Source organism: Homarus americanus, unplaced genomic scaffold (genome assembly GCF_018991925.1).
Source record: "Homarus americanus isolate GMGI-L3 unplaced genomic scaffold, GMGI_Hamer_2.0 scaffold45562, whole genome shotgun sequence".
Lineage (NCBI taxonomy): Eukaryota > Metazoa > Arthropoda > Malacostraca > Decapoda > Nephropidae > Homarus > Homarus americanus.
In genome coordinates, this window is record NW_024744839.1 from 6,051,229 (window position 1) to 6,068,812 (window position 17,584).

Consider the following 17,584-nt stretch of genomic DNA (forward strand, 5'->3'; position numbering starts at 1 on the left):
AGTCTACTGCCGTCCATGTGGGTACCATGGCCAGTCCAACATAGTTTTTCATGGATAATAGTAGCTTCGATGCTCCTACAGTTGGTGTCAGCGAGAATACTGGCATTTGTTCTCTTGTCTTCCCAGCTAACCTGGAGGATGGAATGTAGACTACATTGGTGAAAGATTTCAAGTGCCTTGAGGTGCCTCCTGTATGTGACCCATGCCTCGCTGCCATATAGCAGGGTGGGGAGGACTAATGCTTGATATACATGCAACTCTGTAAATAATTTCAGCTCCCTACAGCTGAAGACACGGCTTCGGAGTCTGCCAAAGGTTAGAGATGCACATCTGATCTGATGTTAAATCTCTTCATCGATGACCACGGTCATGGACAGGTTGGAGCCAAGGTACTGAAAGTGAGTAAGAATTAGAAAGGGTAGTACTGTTAAGCTAGATGGATAGCAGAGGTGTGGTTGAACCAGGGGCAGGCTGAAAGAGAAGCCGAGTCTAACGTACATTTACCTCAAGGCCGAAGTGTGCATATGCATCTGCGTAGGCGTTCAAGATCTCCTGTAAGACACGTTCAGTGTGAGCAGTCGACACCTTTGTTCCTGCCTGGAGTCGTATCATGTTGAAAAGTCCGCCCTGCCAGCTATATTAGCACTCATGCGAGTAAGGAAAGCAGCCAAGAAAATGGAAGTGTCAGTGCCACTACACATCCTTGCTTTACCCCTGTTTGGTTAGGGAAGAACTCAGACTGGGTGCCATTGTGCAGGACACTGTCATTCATTCCATAGTAGAGTAGTCTCACAATGGCGATGAATTTTTATGGGCAGTCAAAAAAGGCCGAGGGTCCGCCAGAGGGCTTCCCTGTTGACCGAGTTGAAGGCCTTAGTAAGATTGATGAAGGTCATGTACAAGTCATGACGCTGTTCTCTGCACTTTTTCTGTAACTGGCAGGCAACAAAGATCATGTCAGTGTGCCCCATGATGGTTTAAAGCCACACTGATATTCTGGGAGGAAGTTTTTCAGCTCGGGAAGAAGTCTGTTTAAGAGGATTCGGGCGTTAATCTTGCCAGCTACAGACAGCAGCGAGATCTCACAGTAGTTGCTATAGTCTGACCAGTCTCCCTTGTTCTTATAAATATTGACAATCGAGGCATCTTTAAGAGCTTGGGGGATTTGCTCCTTCTCCCACATATTCCGAGTGGAGACAGCAGAAGTCCTTCTGCTTTATACACCACGGCTGGGATTCCATCAAGCAGTGGCTTTGTTATTTTTTCATCTACTTGATGGAGGTAGCTACCTCATCACAGGATAGAACACAGAAGAGGTGGTTCGGCACTTGGTGCTGAGGAACCTGCTGATTAGTCAGGACATCCACATCGATGTTTCGGTTGAGCAGTGAATGGTAGTGCTTCCAGTGCTAACAGATGTCTTCGTCTTTAATTTGGGAGTTACCATCGGATGAGCAGAGGGGAGCCACGCCATGAGTAATTGAGCCATATATGGTTTTGGTGGAATTGATAAATTCATTCATCTTGCGTTGATCTGCAAATATTTGTGTTTTACATGCTATATTTTTCCACAATTCGTTTATTAGTTGAAGTTCACGCTGGGCCGCCGCTTTTTTCTCGTGGAAGGAACAGCTTTGGTCCGAGACTTAAGGTTGCTCTGCCAGTCAGTGAGAGCAGCACTTGGATTTAAGTCGTTTGTTGTTAGATTGTTTATCAGCTCATCGTTGAGCTGCTCTCTGAAAGCATGTGCTACCACTGGATCATCCAGTACCTTGGTGTTAAAACCTCTTCTGGAGGCTTGTTGCCTTCACCATTTTGGGGCAATGTGAAGGGAGAGTTTGGCTCTGATGATCTGTGTCACAGTGGTCTGAGCCATGCATGGCTCGGGTGATGATGACATTTTGGTGATAACTTTCTCTGACAATGATGTAGTCAATGAGATGCCAATGTTTGGATCATGGGTGTTGCCAAGACCCCTTGAACTTGTGGGCCTGCCTAAACAAGGTATTGATGATAGTGAGGTTGTGTGCAGCACACTTGCTAAGGAGGAGTAGGCCAATGGGATTACACTTGCCTACTCCGTTTCTCCCGATGGTTACCTGCCATATGTCAGCCTCTCCAACTCTGGCACTGAAGTCACCTTGGTGCACAACTTTATCTTCTTTGGGTATAGAGGTTATCACCCTGTCAAGGTCGGCATAAAAGGCCTCCTTGATATCATAATTCTGCAATCAGTGTTGGGGAATATGCACTGATGACAAAGGCATGACATGAGTGATTCAGTGAGACTCTGAGCATCATGAGGCGCTCGTTGATCCCATCAGGCATTTGAGTTAGCTTATGTACGATGGATTGGCGAATGGCAAAGCCAACTCCATAGATGTGGTTTCTCTCCACAGCAGGCATATCCTTCCAGAAGGTATAAACAAAACCCTGTTCTATGAGTCAACCCTTGCCTGGGAGCCGGGACTCACTTATGGCTGCTATGTTGATGTAGCTAGACAGCTTTTATGCTACAAGGGCAGTTCTTCTTTTGGGACACTCATTCGTGCCAGTATCCAGAAGGGTTCTGAGATTTCATGCAGTGACCATAAGAGGTTGTATATTTGTTTTTGTTTTGATCTGTGATTATGATTGTGTTTTTGACTGCATAAGGATGACCTTACTGGGTGCAGTTGCCTAGTCAAGTTGGCAGGCTATGCTTAGGGCACCCACATGCCAGTGGGCCAATGCATCATCCCTCTGGGGCCCATTGCTGCTCCAAGATCCCCTGTTGGTCTAGCCTGGGGCTGCGAGGCACCTTGTTACTGCATGCACACACAAGATAAGAGTTCAATAAAAATAAACAAAATAAAATTCATTATACTGTACCTACTTGTAGTAGCGGCTGGGGGATCGCAACTAACTACTGTACACATACATAACAAGTAACGGTACTTGTACAGTAACTAAATATATTAAATATATATATGTTTTTTTGTAAAAATTTAATGTTTTTTATATCTTTATTTTGTATAAGATTATTGATTTTATGTCTATTTACAAATTATTTGAGTTATTTAGAAATAATCTAATCATTATTCCAGCGATGGATTTTTTAGTTCCCAAACCCTATCGTATAACAGTCACTGCCTGTATTTAAAATGAAATATGTATTCCATTTTATATTAACAAAGCTCAGTACAAACCATGTAATATTATTATTTAATGTCTCCATTTGTAAAAAAATGCTCTGGAGCATATTATATTAAAATAGTTTATAAAATAATATATTGTAAATTGTTACATTTTTCATGAACAATAAATTTTTGCAAATGCTTTATATTTGTGAAGCATTTTTTGTGAGGTATTGGGGATCAGTGATTCAAGTATTTCTTCACTGCACCTGCCACTGTTGATGGTGTAGTCAGGATCATCAACATTCCATATGCTTTCTCTTTTACTCTGAGTCTTGACCTCCTCACACAAATGAACAAGCTGTAGAGACAATATTATGATTTAGAAATGAAATAATTTACTGTATGTTTATTAATAAAGAATGCATTATTTTACTATGTATTAAATAATATACTGTAGTTATATAAACTACTCACTACTACCTCAGCAGCTGTGAAGAAAGTTGTTTGCTGGATGAGGTTATCAAGTTCTACAGCTTCTGCCACCTTGCTAGGTAATAAGTGTTTACCGAGAATAAGTCGTCTATCTTCAGGTTTAGGTAAGTCAACAAAGTAGTATTCATGGAAGCGGCCAGGTCGAATCACGTCCTAAAAACAAAGAATCTTTGTAAACAGTATTTACATGGAAAGCTTAATGTGTTGACTATCTCTTAAAATAGAAATATGATAATCAAATGTAGTTGAGGAAAGGATCAGAAGTTCTTACATCACTGGGACCAACAGTGCACCTAACTTAAGTATCTAAAAACATGGATAAACTGGACCTTAGGACCATGAACCCAAAATGTAAGGTATGTGCAGTTGCTTCCAAGGGTTCCTTTTCCCCTTTGGTGATGTTTGAATACAAGTGGCAGAGTCGCAATACTTGAGTAAACTTATGAATACAGTAAATCCACAGTAGCATTGTAACAACAGAGCTAATTGGTGGAAAAGATTCCTACAGATGAATTTGATAGCATATGATCTTGAATAAATTCTCGACAAGACTTTCAATAAAACAAATGTACAGCTCCTCCCTGACTTACGACCACCTGCACTTACAACCTACCTCGGTCGTACCCAAATTTTGTCAAATTACGTATTTTCGAGTCCCCACGTCAGTGATTGCGCTGTGTAATAACAAAAATTTTCGTTTGTGGTGCTGAGAAGAAAAAGACACCCATTTTAGATTTTCTGTGTATTATTTAAGCATTTTCGACTTACGACCTGGATTTGGGTCCCTAACCCCGTGGTAAGTCAGGGAGGAGCTGTATAATGATGGGGGACTTAAATATATTTTTTTTTTTAAGGGGATTAGCCCACCCGAGCATAGGTCACTGACCCACATCAGGACCTGGGGGGGGGGGCGAAATATTATAATAATAATAATAATAATAATAATAATAATAATAATAATAATAATAATAATAATAATAATTAGTAGTAGTAATAATAATAATAATAATAATAATAATAATAATAATAATTAATAAAAGGAAAAAAATTATAACCAAAAAATAAAAGTACTGTACTAATAATAATGACCATAAATAAATACACAAATGAAAAAATAAATCAAGAGTGAGAAACGATATACAGTATGTTGTGTTGTCAATAGTAAGAGAAACAATTGAAACCCGGCAATTGTGTGTAAATGAGGCAGAAAGTCAGATCAGCAACCTGGGACTTGGTCACAATTTTTGTGATGCCATATGGCAGCAGGGTTTACCACAGACAACACATTATGCTTCCAATATTTTCCCAAGCGGTAGTGCCTCCTTGTTTGATAGCTGCCAACTACCTACTGTATATATAAAGAAAGAGTATAAAATCAGTTCTAGTTAAATTAGAAACACCATTTTCTTTTAATAAAATAATCCTGAATACCTGTAGTTTCAGTACAGTAAGTCCTCGCTTAACATCGTGGTTCCGTTCATGAAAACTGCGACGTTAACGGAAACAACGTTAATGGAATAAATTTTCCCCACAAGAAATAGATAAAATACGGGAGTTACGTTCCCCAGCCTCCCTTTGCCCCATAAAATACATTACAAATACTGTACATTAATTCAATGGAATTTTTATAGAAAACAGTACACGTATATATTATACATCCAAAAGATATATAAACTAAATCATTATGTATTGTACTCACTAATGGGCGGAGGTGGAGCGAGTGTGTGGTGGGTAGTGGAGAGGAGGGCGGTGAGTCACTGAGACCCGGCAGGTGGCTCCTCCTCCCGCTCTGACTGGGGTTCCTCCTCGGCTGCTGTTTGCTCCTCCTATGCAGCTGTTCGCTCCTCCTCCCTTGCAAACTGTTGTGAAGATGCTGTTTCTGCCTTCCGGCGACGAAAAAAAGATTCCAGCGTTGACTGCTGAGTGCTCCTCTTCTTTTTCTCCTTGTAGATCTCATTATAACAACTAAAAGTTTTCTCCAAGTTGCGTACAATCTTTGAGCTACGTTCTCTGTTTGGGTCATCATCAATGAAGATTTGCATTGCTAGCTGGATCATGTCGAACGCTTCTACCATCCTCTTGGTAGTTAGCGTTCGTTGTAGTTCTTCTTCGTCGTCGGCGTCATCAGTGGCACATTGTTCTGTTAGAAAGTTGCAGATCTTCATTAGGTAGCTCTTCTGTATGGGATGCCAGGACTTGCTCAATATCCTCAGATTCCAACTTATGAAAACCTGCCTGTCTTGCCAAGCTGAGGATATCCCTATTCACAGATGGGACTAAGTCCGTGAATCCCATAAAGCTGTTCACGCACTCGGGCCATAATTTATGCCACACACCATTCAGGCAACTTTCTGAAATTTCTTCCCATGCCTTGCCAATGTTGTCGATTGCATGAAGAAAGTTGTAGCACCGCCAATATTCTCGGATCATTGATTTATTTTCTCCATCAGTAGCCTTGAGCAGTTGGTCCATGGTAAGCCATAAATAATCCTTGAATGCGGCTAAAATGCCTTGGTCCATAGGCTGCATCAGTGCTGTTGTGTTGGGAGGCAGGAATACAACTCGAACACCGTCATGTAAATCGTCGAGATTGGGAGGATGCGCTGGAGCATTGTCAGCGACAAGAAGAATTTTAAAGTCTAGGTTCTCCTTGGCACAATATTCTTTCATTGTAGGGATGGCGTACACATTTAACCACTGGCTAAATATGGCGCTGGTTATCCATGCCTTCTTATTTGCCTTGTAGATGACAAGAATGTGATCCTTTGAGTAACCTTTCAGAGCACGTGGGTTGGCAGCGCGAGAAATTAACATTGGCTTCAGCTTCAAGTCACTAGCAGGGTTTGCGCCAAGCAACAGCGTCAAGCGGTCTTTTGCCGCTTTAAATTCTGGTGTTCTTCTTTCTTCCTTGGAGATATAGGTTCTTTCGAGCATCCTCTAGACTTGCTTCGCTGAGTAGCCTCCTTCCTCGATAATGTTCTTGAACTTAGGCGGGAATATCTTGGAAGCAACCGTATCTGAACTAGCAGCTTCACAGTCATCTTAATATTGTGGAAGTTATAACAATTCTTAAAACGTTGAAACCATCCTCAGCTGGCCGTAAAGGTCTCTTCCTTCAATCCTTCACCCTCTTCTGCCTTTAAGTCGTCAAACAGGGATTTTACTTTATGCTGGATAACCACAAGGCTCACGGAGGCATTGCGGTGATTCTGGTCCTCCATCAACATAGCCAGCATCTTCTCCATCTTTTCAATCACAGAACTTCGAGCACAACTTTTCTTTCTTGCACTCATAGAAGTACTGTACCACTTCCAGCACTAGCCTTAATCTTGTCTGTGAGCACTGTTGTGGGGGTTAGACCTAGCGTAGCACCAATGTCCACAACACGTTCACCTTTCTCAAAACGATTTAAAACCTCCATTTTCGGAGCAAGGCTAATGGTCTTAAGTTACTTCTTCACAACACTAGCATCAGTAGCACTTGATTGGCTCTTGGAAGCCATTTCGAATGGTACAGTACAGTATTTAGAGCAAAAACACTTAAACACGCACGAACGCTGTGGAAGCTTAACAAAGACTGGGGATACTGTGACGCTCCGTGAGTGAAGCGCGCCAAGATGAGAGAGGGTGATGCACCGTACAAAGTAGTCCGTGATGAAGTTATACCGAATCGGTGGGACGTTGTCCGAATCATGGGTATCTAAAGAGTAGCGATGTTATAACGAAACAACGTTGTCGGGAGCAACGTTACACGAGGACTTACTGTATCTAAATGTTTGTTCAAATAAATATTAATATCTCGGTTAGTTGGAATCCCTCTAAACCAGAACTCTCTGACAGCCAGAATTGAAATTTCTCAGAAAATTGTTCCCAAAGCCGGAATTTTCCCGAAATTTTGGCTTTGAGAACGATTTTTTGAGGGACACATTTTCTGGAAAATTCCATGGATGGGGAATTTTTTTTCCAGGTTTGAGAGATGAAAATGAGGCACAATTTCTGAAACTTCTGAGAACATTTTGCCATTACCTGAAATATTCTGGGGACGAGGGATTTTTCCGGTTTTGAGAGGTGATGTAATGACCATTTTCTGGAACTTCTGAGAATATTTTTCCATTACCCAGAATATTCTGAGGATGAGGGATTTTTTCCCGGCTTTGAGAGAGTTGTCTCATTGTCCGGAAACCTCTCATTCCCGGAAGTGCTCTGCACCATTTGTTCCGGCAAACAGAGAAATCACTTGTATAGTAATACTCTACAGTAATTACCCTGATTAGCACTCAGGATATGTTCCTGGAAAATGAAGCGCTATCCAAAACAGTGGACAATGGGATCATCATACTGCACCAGTGCATATACAGTATTAAAATGCATTCCTGATGTATTTTTTACCAATGAGATATATACAGGGCAGGCAGTCCCCAACTTATGACAGGGATACGTTCCTTGACCCTGATTGTAAGTAAATTTGTCCCAAGTCGAACAACGTTACAGTAATTCCATATTTTAGGTTCGATTAAAGCACAACCCTGCCCATGCAAAGCAACAATAATATCCCATACATAACAAATAATATATATAAATTGATGTTAAATAATATAGAATAATGAAATTGATGTAAAAAATGGAATTTTAATTAAAAAAAAAAAGCGATAATTGTATAGGTAACCCCCGAGATGCGATGGAGTTACGTTCCTGAAAAACCCATCGCTTGTTAAAATATTGTAGATGGGGGGCATTATAACATGGTAGTTTAATGGGATACATTCCCTAGCAGTGGATGTCGCAGGTCTTGTTTGCTTCGACAGCATCCCACCTGCATTTCCAACTCAAGCGGATGGCAGCTCTTATTACTGGTTTTATACCAGAAGCAGGTACAGGGGAACGACTTGCCATTGGGCCAGAAGCAGCTGCTTTTGCCGCAGCATCAGCAAGCTCTTTCCCCTTTTCCCCCCACATGGGCCAGAACCCAGCAAAAACCGACTTTCCAGCCCCGACGTTGGATGAGAATAGCCACTGTAAAATATCTACAGTAAAACCTCAATTAACCGACCACATATGGGGGGAAGGGGCCGACGGATAATTGAAAAGGTAGGTTAATAGTACATAAAGTCTATGGAAATAAAACATACATTTTCAAAGTACCTTTCCCTAACCTACCTCATTTAAGTCCCTCTATTCATTTTTGTTCATTTGCCATTCATATTTCAATAGAATTTGCTTTAAAACATAAACCACTTAAGTAAATAAATATGAACCAGCACAGAAACCGTGAATAAAAAATGGAAAAGTCAAAGAACATGTGTCATCACAAAAGTTGTGACCAAGTCCCAAGTTGCTGATCTGACTTTCTGCCTCATTTACACACAATTGCAGGGTCTCAATTGTTTCTCTTACTATTGACAACACAACATACATACAGGTACATTGTTTCTCACTCTTGACATTTTTTTCATTTTTGCATTTCTTTATGGTTCTTTATTATTATTATTATTAGCATTATCATTTTTAATATTATTACATTATCGCCCCCCAGGCCCCGATGTGAGTCAGTGACATGTGCCCGGGTGGGCTAATCTCTGTAAAAAAAAAAAAAAAAACACAGTTAATCCGAAAGTCGGTTAATCGAGGTTTTACTGTATAATTAAGGGATGTGGTGATGAGACATTAGCTAAGGCCTGGAGAGCACTACGAGAATCAATAAAAATTGTAAAATTGTTATGAGGTTGGGTAAAAATAATCTTGAGGGGAAGTAAAATACCCGAAAACTCTGCAGTAAAAATAGATGGCATAGTGGGAAGACGAACGTCCTGACAGAAATTGGGAAAGACCACCCCAAAACCCATCTCTGTATCCGACTTAGAGCCGTCGGTGTATACAGGAATAGTCCCCTGTAAAAGAAGGCATGGACAACACAAGGAGGGAGTAAGCAGCAGAATACAAAACTTATTTGGGCTCTTCAAGGGCTCAGGAATGGATTCCATTTTTCCCCATAAGTTATTAATATAAATATACGATCGATTACATAACGATGGCATTTAATGACTGTTGCCTGTACAGGTTGTACCTCTCTAGTCCGGCATTCTGTGGTCCGGAAACTCCCGTGGTCCGGAACGATTTTAGTTTGTCCAATAGGTAGATAGGCAGCTTTTTTTTTTTTTTCTTATCTACTTATTATTATTATTACAGGAGTATTAAATTTTTGCCCCTCAGGCCCCAATGTGGGTCAGTGACCTTGCCCGGGTGGGCTAATCCCCTTAAAAAAAAAAAGCCGGGAAATTAAGGTTTGTTTACATCCGGCAGTTCGGCTGCTCTCTCTCTCTCTGCTTGTCTATACAGAGTCTATACAGAGTACAACATTTAACCCTTCAATATATATGAGCAGTAAATAAGTGTTGCTTTCATATTCTTATGTAGAGTAATGACGATATATTTTCACATGTGCGCACTTACATACGAGCAGTCTCACTTTTTTTTTTACCATTAATGGTTAGCTACTTATATTGTTCCATTTATTAACATTAAATAACATTACAGGTACTTCAAGCAACCATATTCATTTTTTACATTAATTTTACTACAGCTAAACTCAGGGTCTTATTTTCTTCAGTTTTATATGTAGAACCAATCAGTCACTGGTTTCGTAAGCTTTAACATAAACAATGCCGGCAGCCGTCTCGTCTCCTCTAATATTCCACGTATTATTAATAAATTGTATTGTTAATTTTGCACACACGTACATTAATTCAATAAAAACAAATTCAGAAACATTAATTAAAATATATATGAACAGTAAATAAGTGTTGCTTTCATATTCTTATGTAAAGTAATGATGATATGTTTTCACGTGTGCGCATGCGCACTTACATATGCGATCTCTCTTTTTTCTTTACCATTATCGTCAGCTACTTCTATTGTTCCATTTATTAACATTAAATAACATTACTTAAAACAACCATATTAATTTTACTACAGCTACAACCAAGGTCTTATTTTCTTCAGTTTTATATGTAGAACCAGTCAGTCACTGGTTTTGTAATCAACGAATACAATGCTGTGTCATTTCCTCGTGTGTTTTAATATTCTACGTATTATTAATGAATTGTATTGCTCATTTTGCACACATAAACATTAATTCAATAAAAAAGACATTCAGTAATAAACAATAATGAATCTTTTGTACATAAGAGAAATGACGCTGTTTACACGATTATGCACGTCGTCTGCACGTTGGCGGGCCGTTCAAACCCGTCGAAATTCAAGTTTCCGCCGTCAAAATTTTTATTTATTTATTTTTTTGTGTTCCAATAAAATACGTTAAGAATTAAAAACTCGCGAAAATTGAGAAGCTACTATACGACATTTAACCCTTCAATATGTCTTCAAAGAGACCATGATGCAGAGAAAGTGGTGCTAGTGCTTCCAAGCATAAGCACAAGTCACTATCTATCCAGGAAAAGGGTGAATTTCCATGGTCCGGCACCGGTCAGGTCCCGAGGTTGCCGGACTAGAGAGGTACAACCTGTACTATATTTAGCTTTTTATTGTTTTAAAAACTATTTTGTCCCTTGAGTATAATCACACAATTTAAAAAACACTCAACTAACCTTATTTAGAAGATCCGGGCGGTTGGTTTCTGCAAAAATGAAGATACCATCATTTTGAACAATACCATCCAGCTGAACCTTAAGATGATTTATGATGCGACTCTCAACATCTGTCCCTCCATGCTCACCAAGTTTCTTCTTGCCAGCGAGGCCATCAAAATTCTCAAAGTGTATGATACATGGAGACGAGTCATTTGCCTGATAAAAAAAAGTACAATTAATCCTGATCATCCTGTATTTTAAATGGGTTGGACTAGGGTCAACTATGGTATTCCCATGAAGTCTACAAGATACAACCAGTTTTCCAGGGACCAAAACTTGTGACTGGGAATCAAAAGATGCTGAAAATTAAAAAAATCCTTCACTTTCACACCACTCCAGCACTGGGAGAAGAGGATTTCCAATGAGTTTTTAGATCCACATACAGTCAACCCTAGCAAATGGTAACGGATGCATTCCTGAAGAATCAAGGCATATGGGAAAGTAGCATTTGGGAACTACTGGTATTGTTTTTATGAAAAATAACAATATAATCCAACCCCCTCAACCAGAACCCTTATTATCCACACATACTAAAACCAATCCATGTACTCCCATTTATTGCCACCTTTTGTTGCCTGGCTTTGAGTCATTTGTTAATCCACTTCACTATATTACCTATGACACCATGTGACTGGATCTTACGAGGCTAGCTGTGCATGTGGGACTTTGTCAAAAGCCTTATAAGAAAATCAATGTACAACACATAAACTGGTGAGTTTTGGTCCGTGTGGTCTTACTCTTTCAGGGGACATGAGGAAGTTTATTAGGCAGAATTATTTTCCAAACAATCAAGCCATGATGAGTTTACAGCTTCTTCAGCACCTTTTCTACCCTTCTTGTATATTGGGATGACTTTGGCTCCTTTCCTGTCCCTAGGCACTTTTCCTTGATAAGGAGATATCCTGAATAAGAATCTCAGTGCAGTGCATATCTTGTTTGCCACCTCCTTATTACCTTGGTCTGTGTTTCATTCACTCCAGGGGCTTTGAATTCTTTCAGGGTAGCTGGTCTTAGTTTCTCTCTCAATTAATTTTCCACCCCAGAGGTATGTATTCTCCTCGGTACTGGCAAGTTATCCATGGTCTCTTGTGTGAATACTGGTGCAAAGTGATTATTTAGGCCATCTGCTTTCTGTCTATATGCTCAGGATACACATAAAAAGTCTAATTTCATCTCCAAGTGCTGTTTACCTGATTTAATTTCCTGATTGGCCACATTTAGGGCCTTTATGTATATTACATAATCCACATGATTATGTAGTTGGGATATTTTTCTGGTGTTTCTTCCATGGATGGAATTTTCTTTTGCAGGCTTTCCTGTATTTGTGATTTGCCCATCTAGTCTTATTCCCTCTCTTCCTTGTTTTCTGGGATATAAATTGCTCAACTGTTAATTCTCAGTAGTTTGTCCCTCAGAACTGGTAATCTCCATGGTCGAAGTCATCGGATTCCACCTCAACTACATTCTCCTGACTATCAAAGATAATGTTCCATCTTAGTATGTGGTGATTGCTGGCTGGAGTTAGTTTTTCCCGGACATGGACCTTGTCCACCATTGCCTCCTAAGTCTTCAAGACTAAATCCAGAATGTAATTTTTTTTAACATGTTATGTTTTTTTGTTTTTTTCAATAAATTAACTGCTGTAATTAACTAACTTGTCTCCCGTCGTGGATTTTGTCACGTGTTGTATGAGGAAAGAATCTTTGAATGAGGTCAAGGAATTCTTCTCCCTCAACTTTTATGGTAAAATTCATGATTAAATTCTCCCATGATCATAACTTTTGCTCTGGATGACTGTGAAGATCTGCCACTTCCCCCTCCATTGCAGAGTTGGCCCTACAGCACACACCTATTGTCAGCTTGCTTTTGTTTTATGTTATCACATCACACCAAATAGATTAGGATGACCCCATTTCATTTAACTACCGGGTAGTTATTAACGGTTACTTTCAGGGGCTCCTTGACATACAGTAGTACACCACCACCTCTTGTGGTTCTGCCCTTTCTAAATGGTAGGTGATACCCTGGAAAATAAAATTCACCCTATGACATCATCTCAACCCCATTCCTTACTGATCTCAATGATGTCTGGTTGTTCTGTCCGCATATACGCTTAATACTTCAGTCTTATTACCTGTAATTAGATTCCTGGTGTTCATGTACCAGCACTTGATTGACCCAGTTTCAAATTTTGTCCTCTTTGAAAGTTAGTTGAATCACTCTCAGGTTCCACTTGGCATTACTTGTATGTTCCCTCTGGGTTAATAGTATTACTTAAAGCTACAGCATACTCTATACAGTAGAACATCGATTTAAAGTGATTCAATTTAAGATTATTGATTTAAAGCGACACCCACAATTAAGGACAATGTTTTATTTTAAAGCGAATCTTTCCTATTTTGCACGAGTCAATCTGGTGCACCATATTTTAAAATTCGCGCCTAATGTTTTTGTCTAGTGCAAACTATAGAATGATTATATTCAAATTAATCACTATCTTATAAGAATTCCAGCAATGTTAATTATATTCTCCCCGGTCACTTCTGTGACATTTTATAAACCAAAACCAAAAACTCAATCTAAAGGACATAAATAAACAAATAAATACCTCACTAGACCTTCGGCACCCAAATGTGTCACTGTCACCTCCCCCCCCCCCCAACCACCCAGTCAGGGTTGGGTGGTTATAAACTTACGGTTTTTATCTTATATAATATCACAGACTAAAGTTAGGAGAAAATAATTTGCATTGCTAGAATCCTTGCAAGACAGCGAATAATTTGAATATAAACGTCATATATTTTGCACAAGAGATTAAATTTTATCCCTTTGGAATAAAATTAATTAGAACATGTCAGTTCAGTTACATTCTATAAGAGAAAAACTTGTCAGTTCAGTTTCATTCTATAAGAGAAAAACTTAAAGTCACTCTTAAGGACAGATAAATAAGTAAGCACTAGACCTTGGCATCAACTGTCAAACATATCACCTCACCTCCCCCCCCCCCTATTTTCCCATCAGCTGATCGCTAGTAAACAGACCATTTCACATCCCATAATTTTAGCTGTATTGATTTAGATTTAATACTGTACTACAAAAAACAATGTTTTATTTATTCTAGAAGATGGGCTGAGGTGCATCTGGGTAGACTCTCAGTCTTTTTAGTATTTTGTGTTTCTCTCAAGTACCAAACTAAATTATTCCATTGAAACAACACTTCGATTTAGTGCGAATTTGGTTTAAAGTGACCTCTCTTGGAACGTATCTCTTGCCCTCACTGAGGAAGGGCTGGAACTTCAATTTGACCCCCTCATCTTCCTGTATCCAGACTACATTTCCTCTTCTGATCTTTAGTTGAGCATTTCCATATTGTGTGTTGCTAGGTAACCCTTTCAGTTTGTCTCAGAACGGCTTGTCGTATTTTTATTGGCGAACTGTCATGATGAGCGTGATGTAGACACTGCTGTACTCTGTTAACTGCTTGAAGTTCTGTGCCTCCTTCAAGATTTCCAGCTTGTGCTCATGTTTAGGGATGGTGATTCTCACTAACAGCACTGTGCATTTATTAAGTCTTTCTGCATTTGAGATGTGCAACTTGTCTATGAAGTCAACCACATTTTTCAGCCTCTATCTTAACTCAGGCTGTGCAGAATAGCAGTGTCTGGCAGCCCGGACTATGAGACAGCCAAGTGATTTTTTTCATAAGAGGAAAATTACCAGACAGGAATTTGTCAGGCATTGCATGACCCCACCTCCCCATACATATTCAACCAGTGAGGGGAGGGAAGGGAGTGAGTGAGAGAGAGTGTGTGTGTGTGTGTGTGTAATGGTCAGCATAGTCGCCTCGTAAGCGAGTGGTCCCGGGTTCAATTCCTGAGCATTTGCCTCTGTCTGCCCAGCAGTAATTGGGGACCCGGATCATAATCGATTTGCGGACTGTGTTCCAGGGTAATGTTTAGCCAGTGCAGTTGGCGAATTTTCTGGTATTCTTGGACTATTCCTTGACACTGGGTCATGCAACTTGTTAACTTAGGGTGTGGGTGTTGTGTTGGTGACAGTTTCTACACCTTAAACAAATTCTCGCCTAGGTGGCCCTGGGGCCAACCATCTTCGTACACGAGGGGCAACTACTACTATTATTATTATTATTATTATTATTATTATTATTATTAGTGTGTGTGTGTGTGTGACCTAATACTATGTCATGATATCACAGCCGAGTTGATCCCTGACTTTTCTTTTCATACAATGACCTGACCTGCTAAGAAAGCCCAGGCACATGCTACAGCCTCAGTGATGTCACAACTGATCCTTCCTATTTATATTGGTCAATTCCTACAATCGCCTGACCAAATAGTCTGCATAAAATCTCCCACTGATTGCTGCATACGTTCTTCAAACACCACTGGATGGAGAATGATGAGGGTAAAAGGCATTTACACGAACACAAATGCTCCATCAGTTGATACACACAAGTAATTTGTATGCTTTAAAATATTAATTTAACTTTTCACATAAAAATCTGTGCAAGCAAATTTCCTGCAAAATTTATAAGGGCAAGTAAAAAAAGATACCCAGGCAAGTAAATTTCAAAAGTCACTTGTTTAGGACAAGTAAATTTTCCACATAATCTACATGAACACATAATGCCACATGACCCTCCCATTTATGTGACAGAACATAAGATCTATGCTAACTGTATCTCCTATAAGCACATCACATTCAACACATGAGTAATAGAAGAACTGAAAATTAATTAACATTACCTTTAAGAAAATTCTAGCCAGATTTTGTTCAGACTCTCCAAAGTATTTGCCAAGTACGGTGGATCTCTTGACTGGAATAATACGAAGATGAAAATCAGTAGCAAGTGCCTTTATGATGGAGGATTTACCACAGCCTGGAGGTCCAAATAGCAGGAATCTTGATGGTGGAGTTATACCACATTTGTGGAACACTGAGCCATGGGCCAATGTTAAACTTAGTGCTTCATGGAGCTTCGATTTTATTCTGTCATAGCCACAAATATCCGGTAGTTTAACCTGCAAAACACATCTGGTATTACTAAAATTTTAAAAAATACTTATCATACACTATCAGCGTAATACAGGGCTTAATACAGTACATTAAAAGTGTGATGAACACTTTAATATAATTACTTAAAATACAGAACTTTGCTAAAATTTCCATAATTTTTTTTTATGAAAACCATGTGTGTGTGTGTGTGTGTGTGCAGCCACACACAGGGTGGTGTAATGAATCTAGTGTGGCAGCATTATGTTAGTGTTAGGGTGCAGGCAATGCTTGCTCCCTCTCGCTTTCCGCTACTGCCGCTGGCTCGCCCTCGTTGCGAACAGGGAAGCAACTTGCATAAGTCTTCCGCTTACACAGCCTCTTCACCATCAAGACTCCTGCTGTGCCTCCTCTTGGCAACACATGGTAGCTGGGCGCCTCGTGGGCCCAGGCTAGACCAGCAGGGGATCTCAGAGTAGCAGTGAGCCCCAAAGGGATGAGTGGCGACTGGAACAGGCACAACTCTGCACATGGGCAGCACAGATAAGATGGTCGTTTATGCACTGGAATCGAGGCAGCAGTGCAATCCGGTCAAGTCTGTGCGACTGAGCAGCCCTCTCGAGGAGTCACTTTGCTCACCCCACATGGGGAGGGGGCTAGAAAGGTGCCTTAAACATAGCCTGCCTAAAAAACCAACCTGACTGGGCAATCGCACCCAGTAAGGTCATCCTTATGCGGTTGAAAACATAATCAAAATCACAGATACAAACAAAAACAAACCATACAACCTCTTATGGTCACTGCATGGAATGTCAGGACTCTTCTGGATACTGGCACAAATGAGAGTCCTGAAAGAAGAACCGTCCTTGTGGCAAAGGAGCTGGCTAGGTATAACATCGAAACAGCAGCCATTAGTGAATCCCAGCTCCCAGACAAGGGTCAACTCACAGAATGGGGGTCTGGCTATACCTTCTTCTGGAAGGGTAAGCCTGCTGAGAGAAACCGCATTTATGGAGTTGCTTTGCCATCTGCCAACGCATCCTACACAGGCTAACTGAAATGCCTATTGGGATCAACGAGCGCCTCATGATGCTCCGAGTCCCACTGAATTACTCACATCATGCTTTTTTCATCAGTGCACATGCCCCAACACTGGATGCAGAGGATTACATCAAGGAGGCCTTTTACGCCGACCTCGATAGAGTGCTAACCTCTATCCCCAGAGAAGATAAAGTTGTGCTCCTTGATGACTTCAATGCCAGAGTTAACAGAGATGCTGACATTTGGCAGGGAACCATAGGGAGAAATGGACTAG

The 17,584-nt window shown here is 40.2% G+C and overlaps 1 protein-coding gene across 4 annotated transcripts in view; it reads right to left on the bottom strand.

Moving 5' to 3' along the window:
• Positions 1-2,991: 2,991 nt before the first annotated feature.
• Positions 2,992-17,584, bottom strand: part of LOC121878229 (ATPase family protein 2 homolog) — a 39,623-nt gene continuing 25,030 nt past the window's right edge. For 3 of the 4 annotated variants that reach the window (XM_042384322.1, XM_042384323.1, XM_042384321.1), the window contains exons 8-11: positions 16,023-16,298; positions 11,215-11,412; positions 3,594-3,764; positions 2,992-3,477 (exon numbers count right to left, since the gene is read on the bottom strand). In XM_042384322.1, the coding sequence (XP_042240256.1) occupies positions 3,292-3,477; positions 3,594-3,764; positions 11,215-11,412; positions 16,023-16,298 (831 nt within the window). In that variant the 3' untranslated portion in view covers positions 2,992-3,291. The remainder of the gene's footprint in view (positions 3,478-3,593; positions 3,765-11,214; positions 11,413-16,022; positions 16,299-17,584) is intronic. The other variant, XM_042384324.1, reaches the window with a different exon arrangement.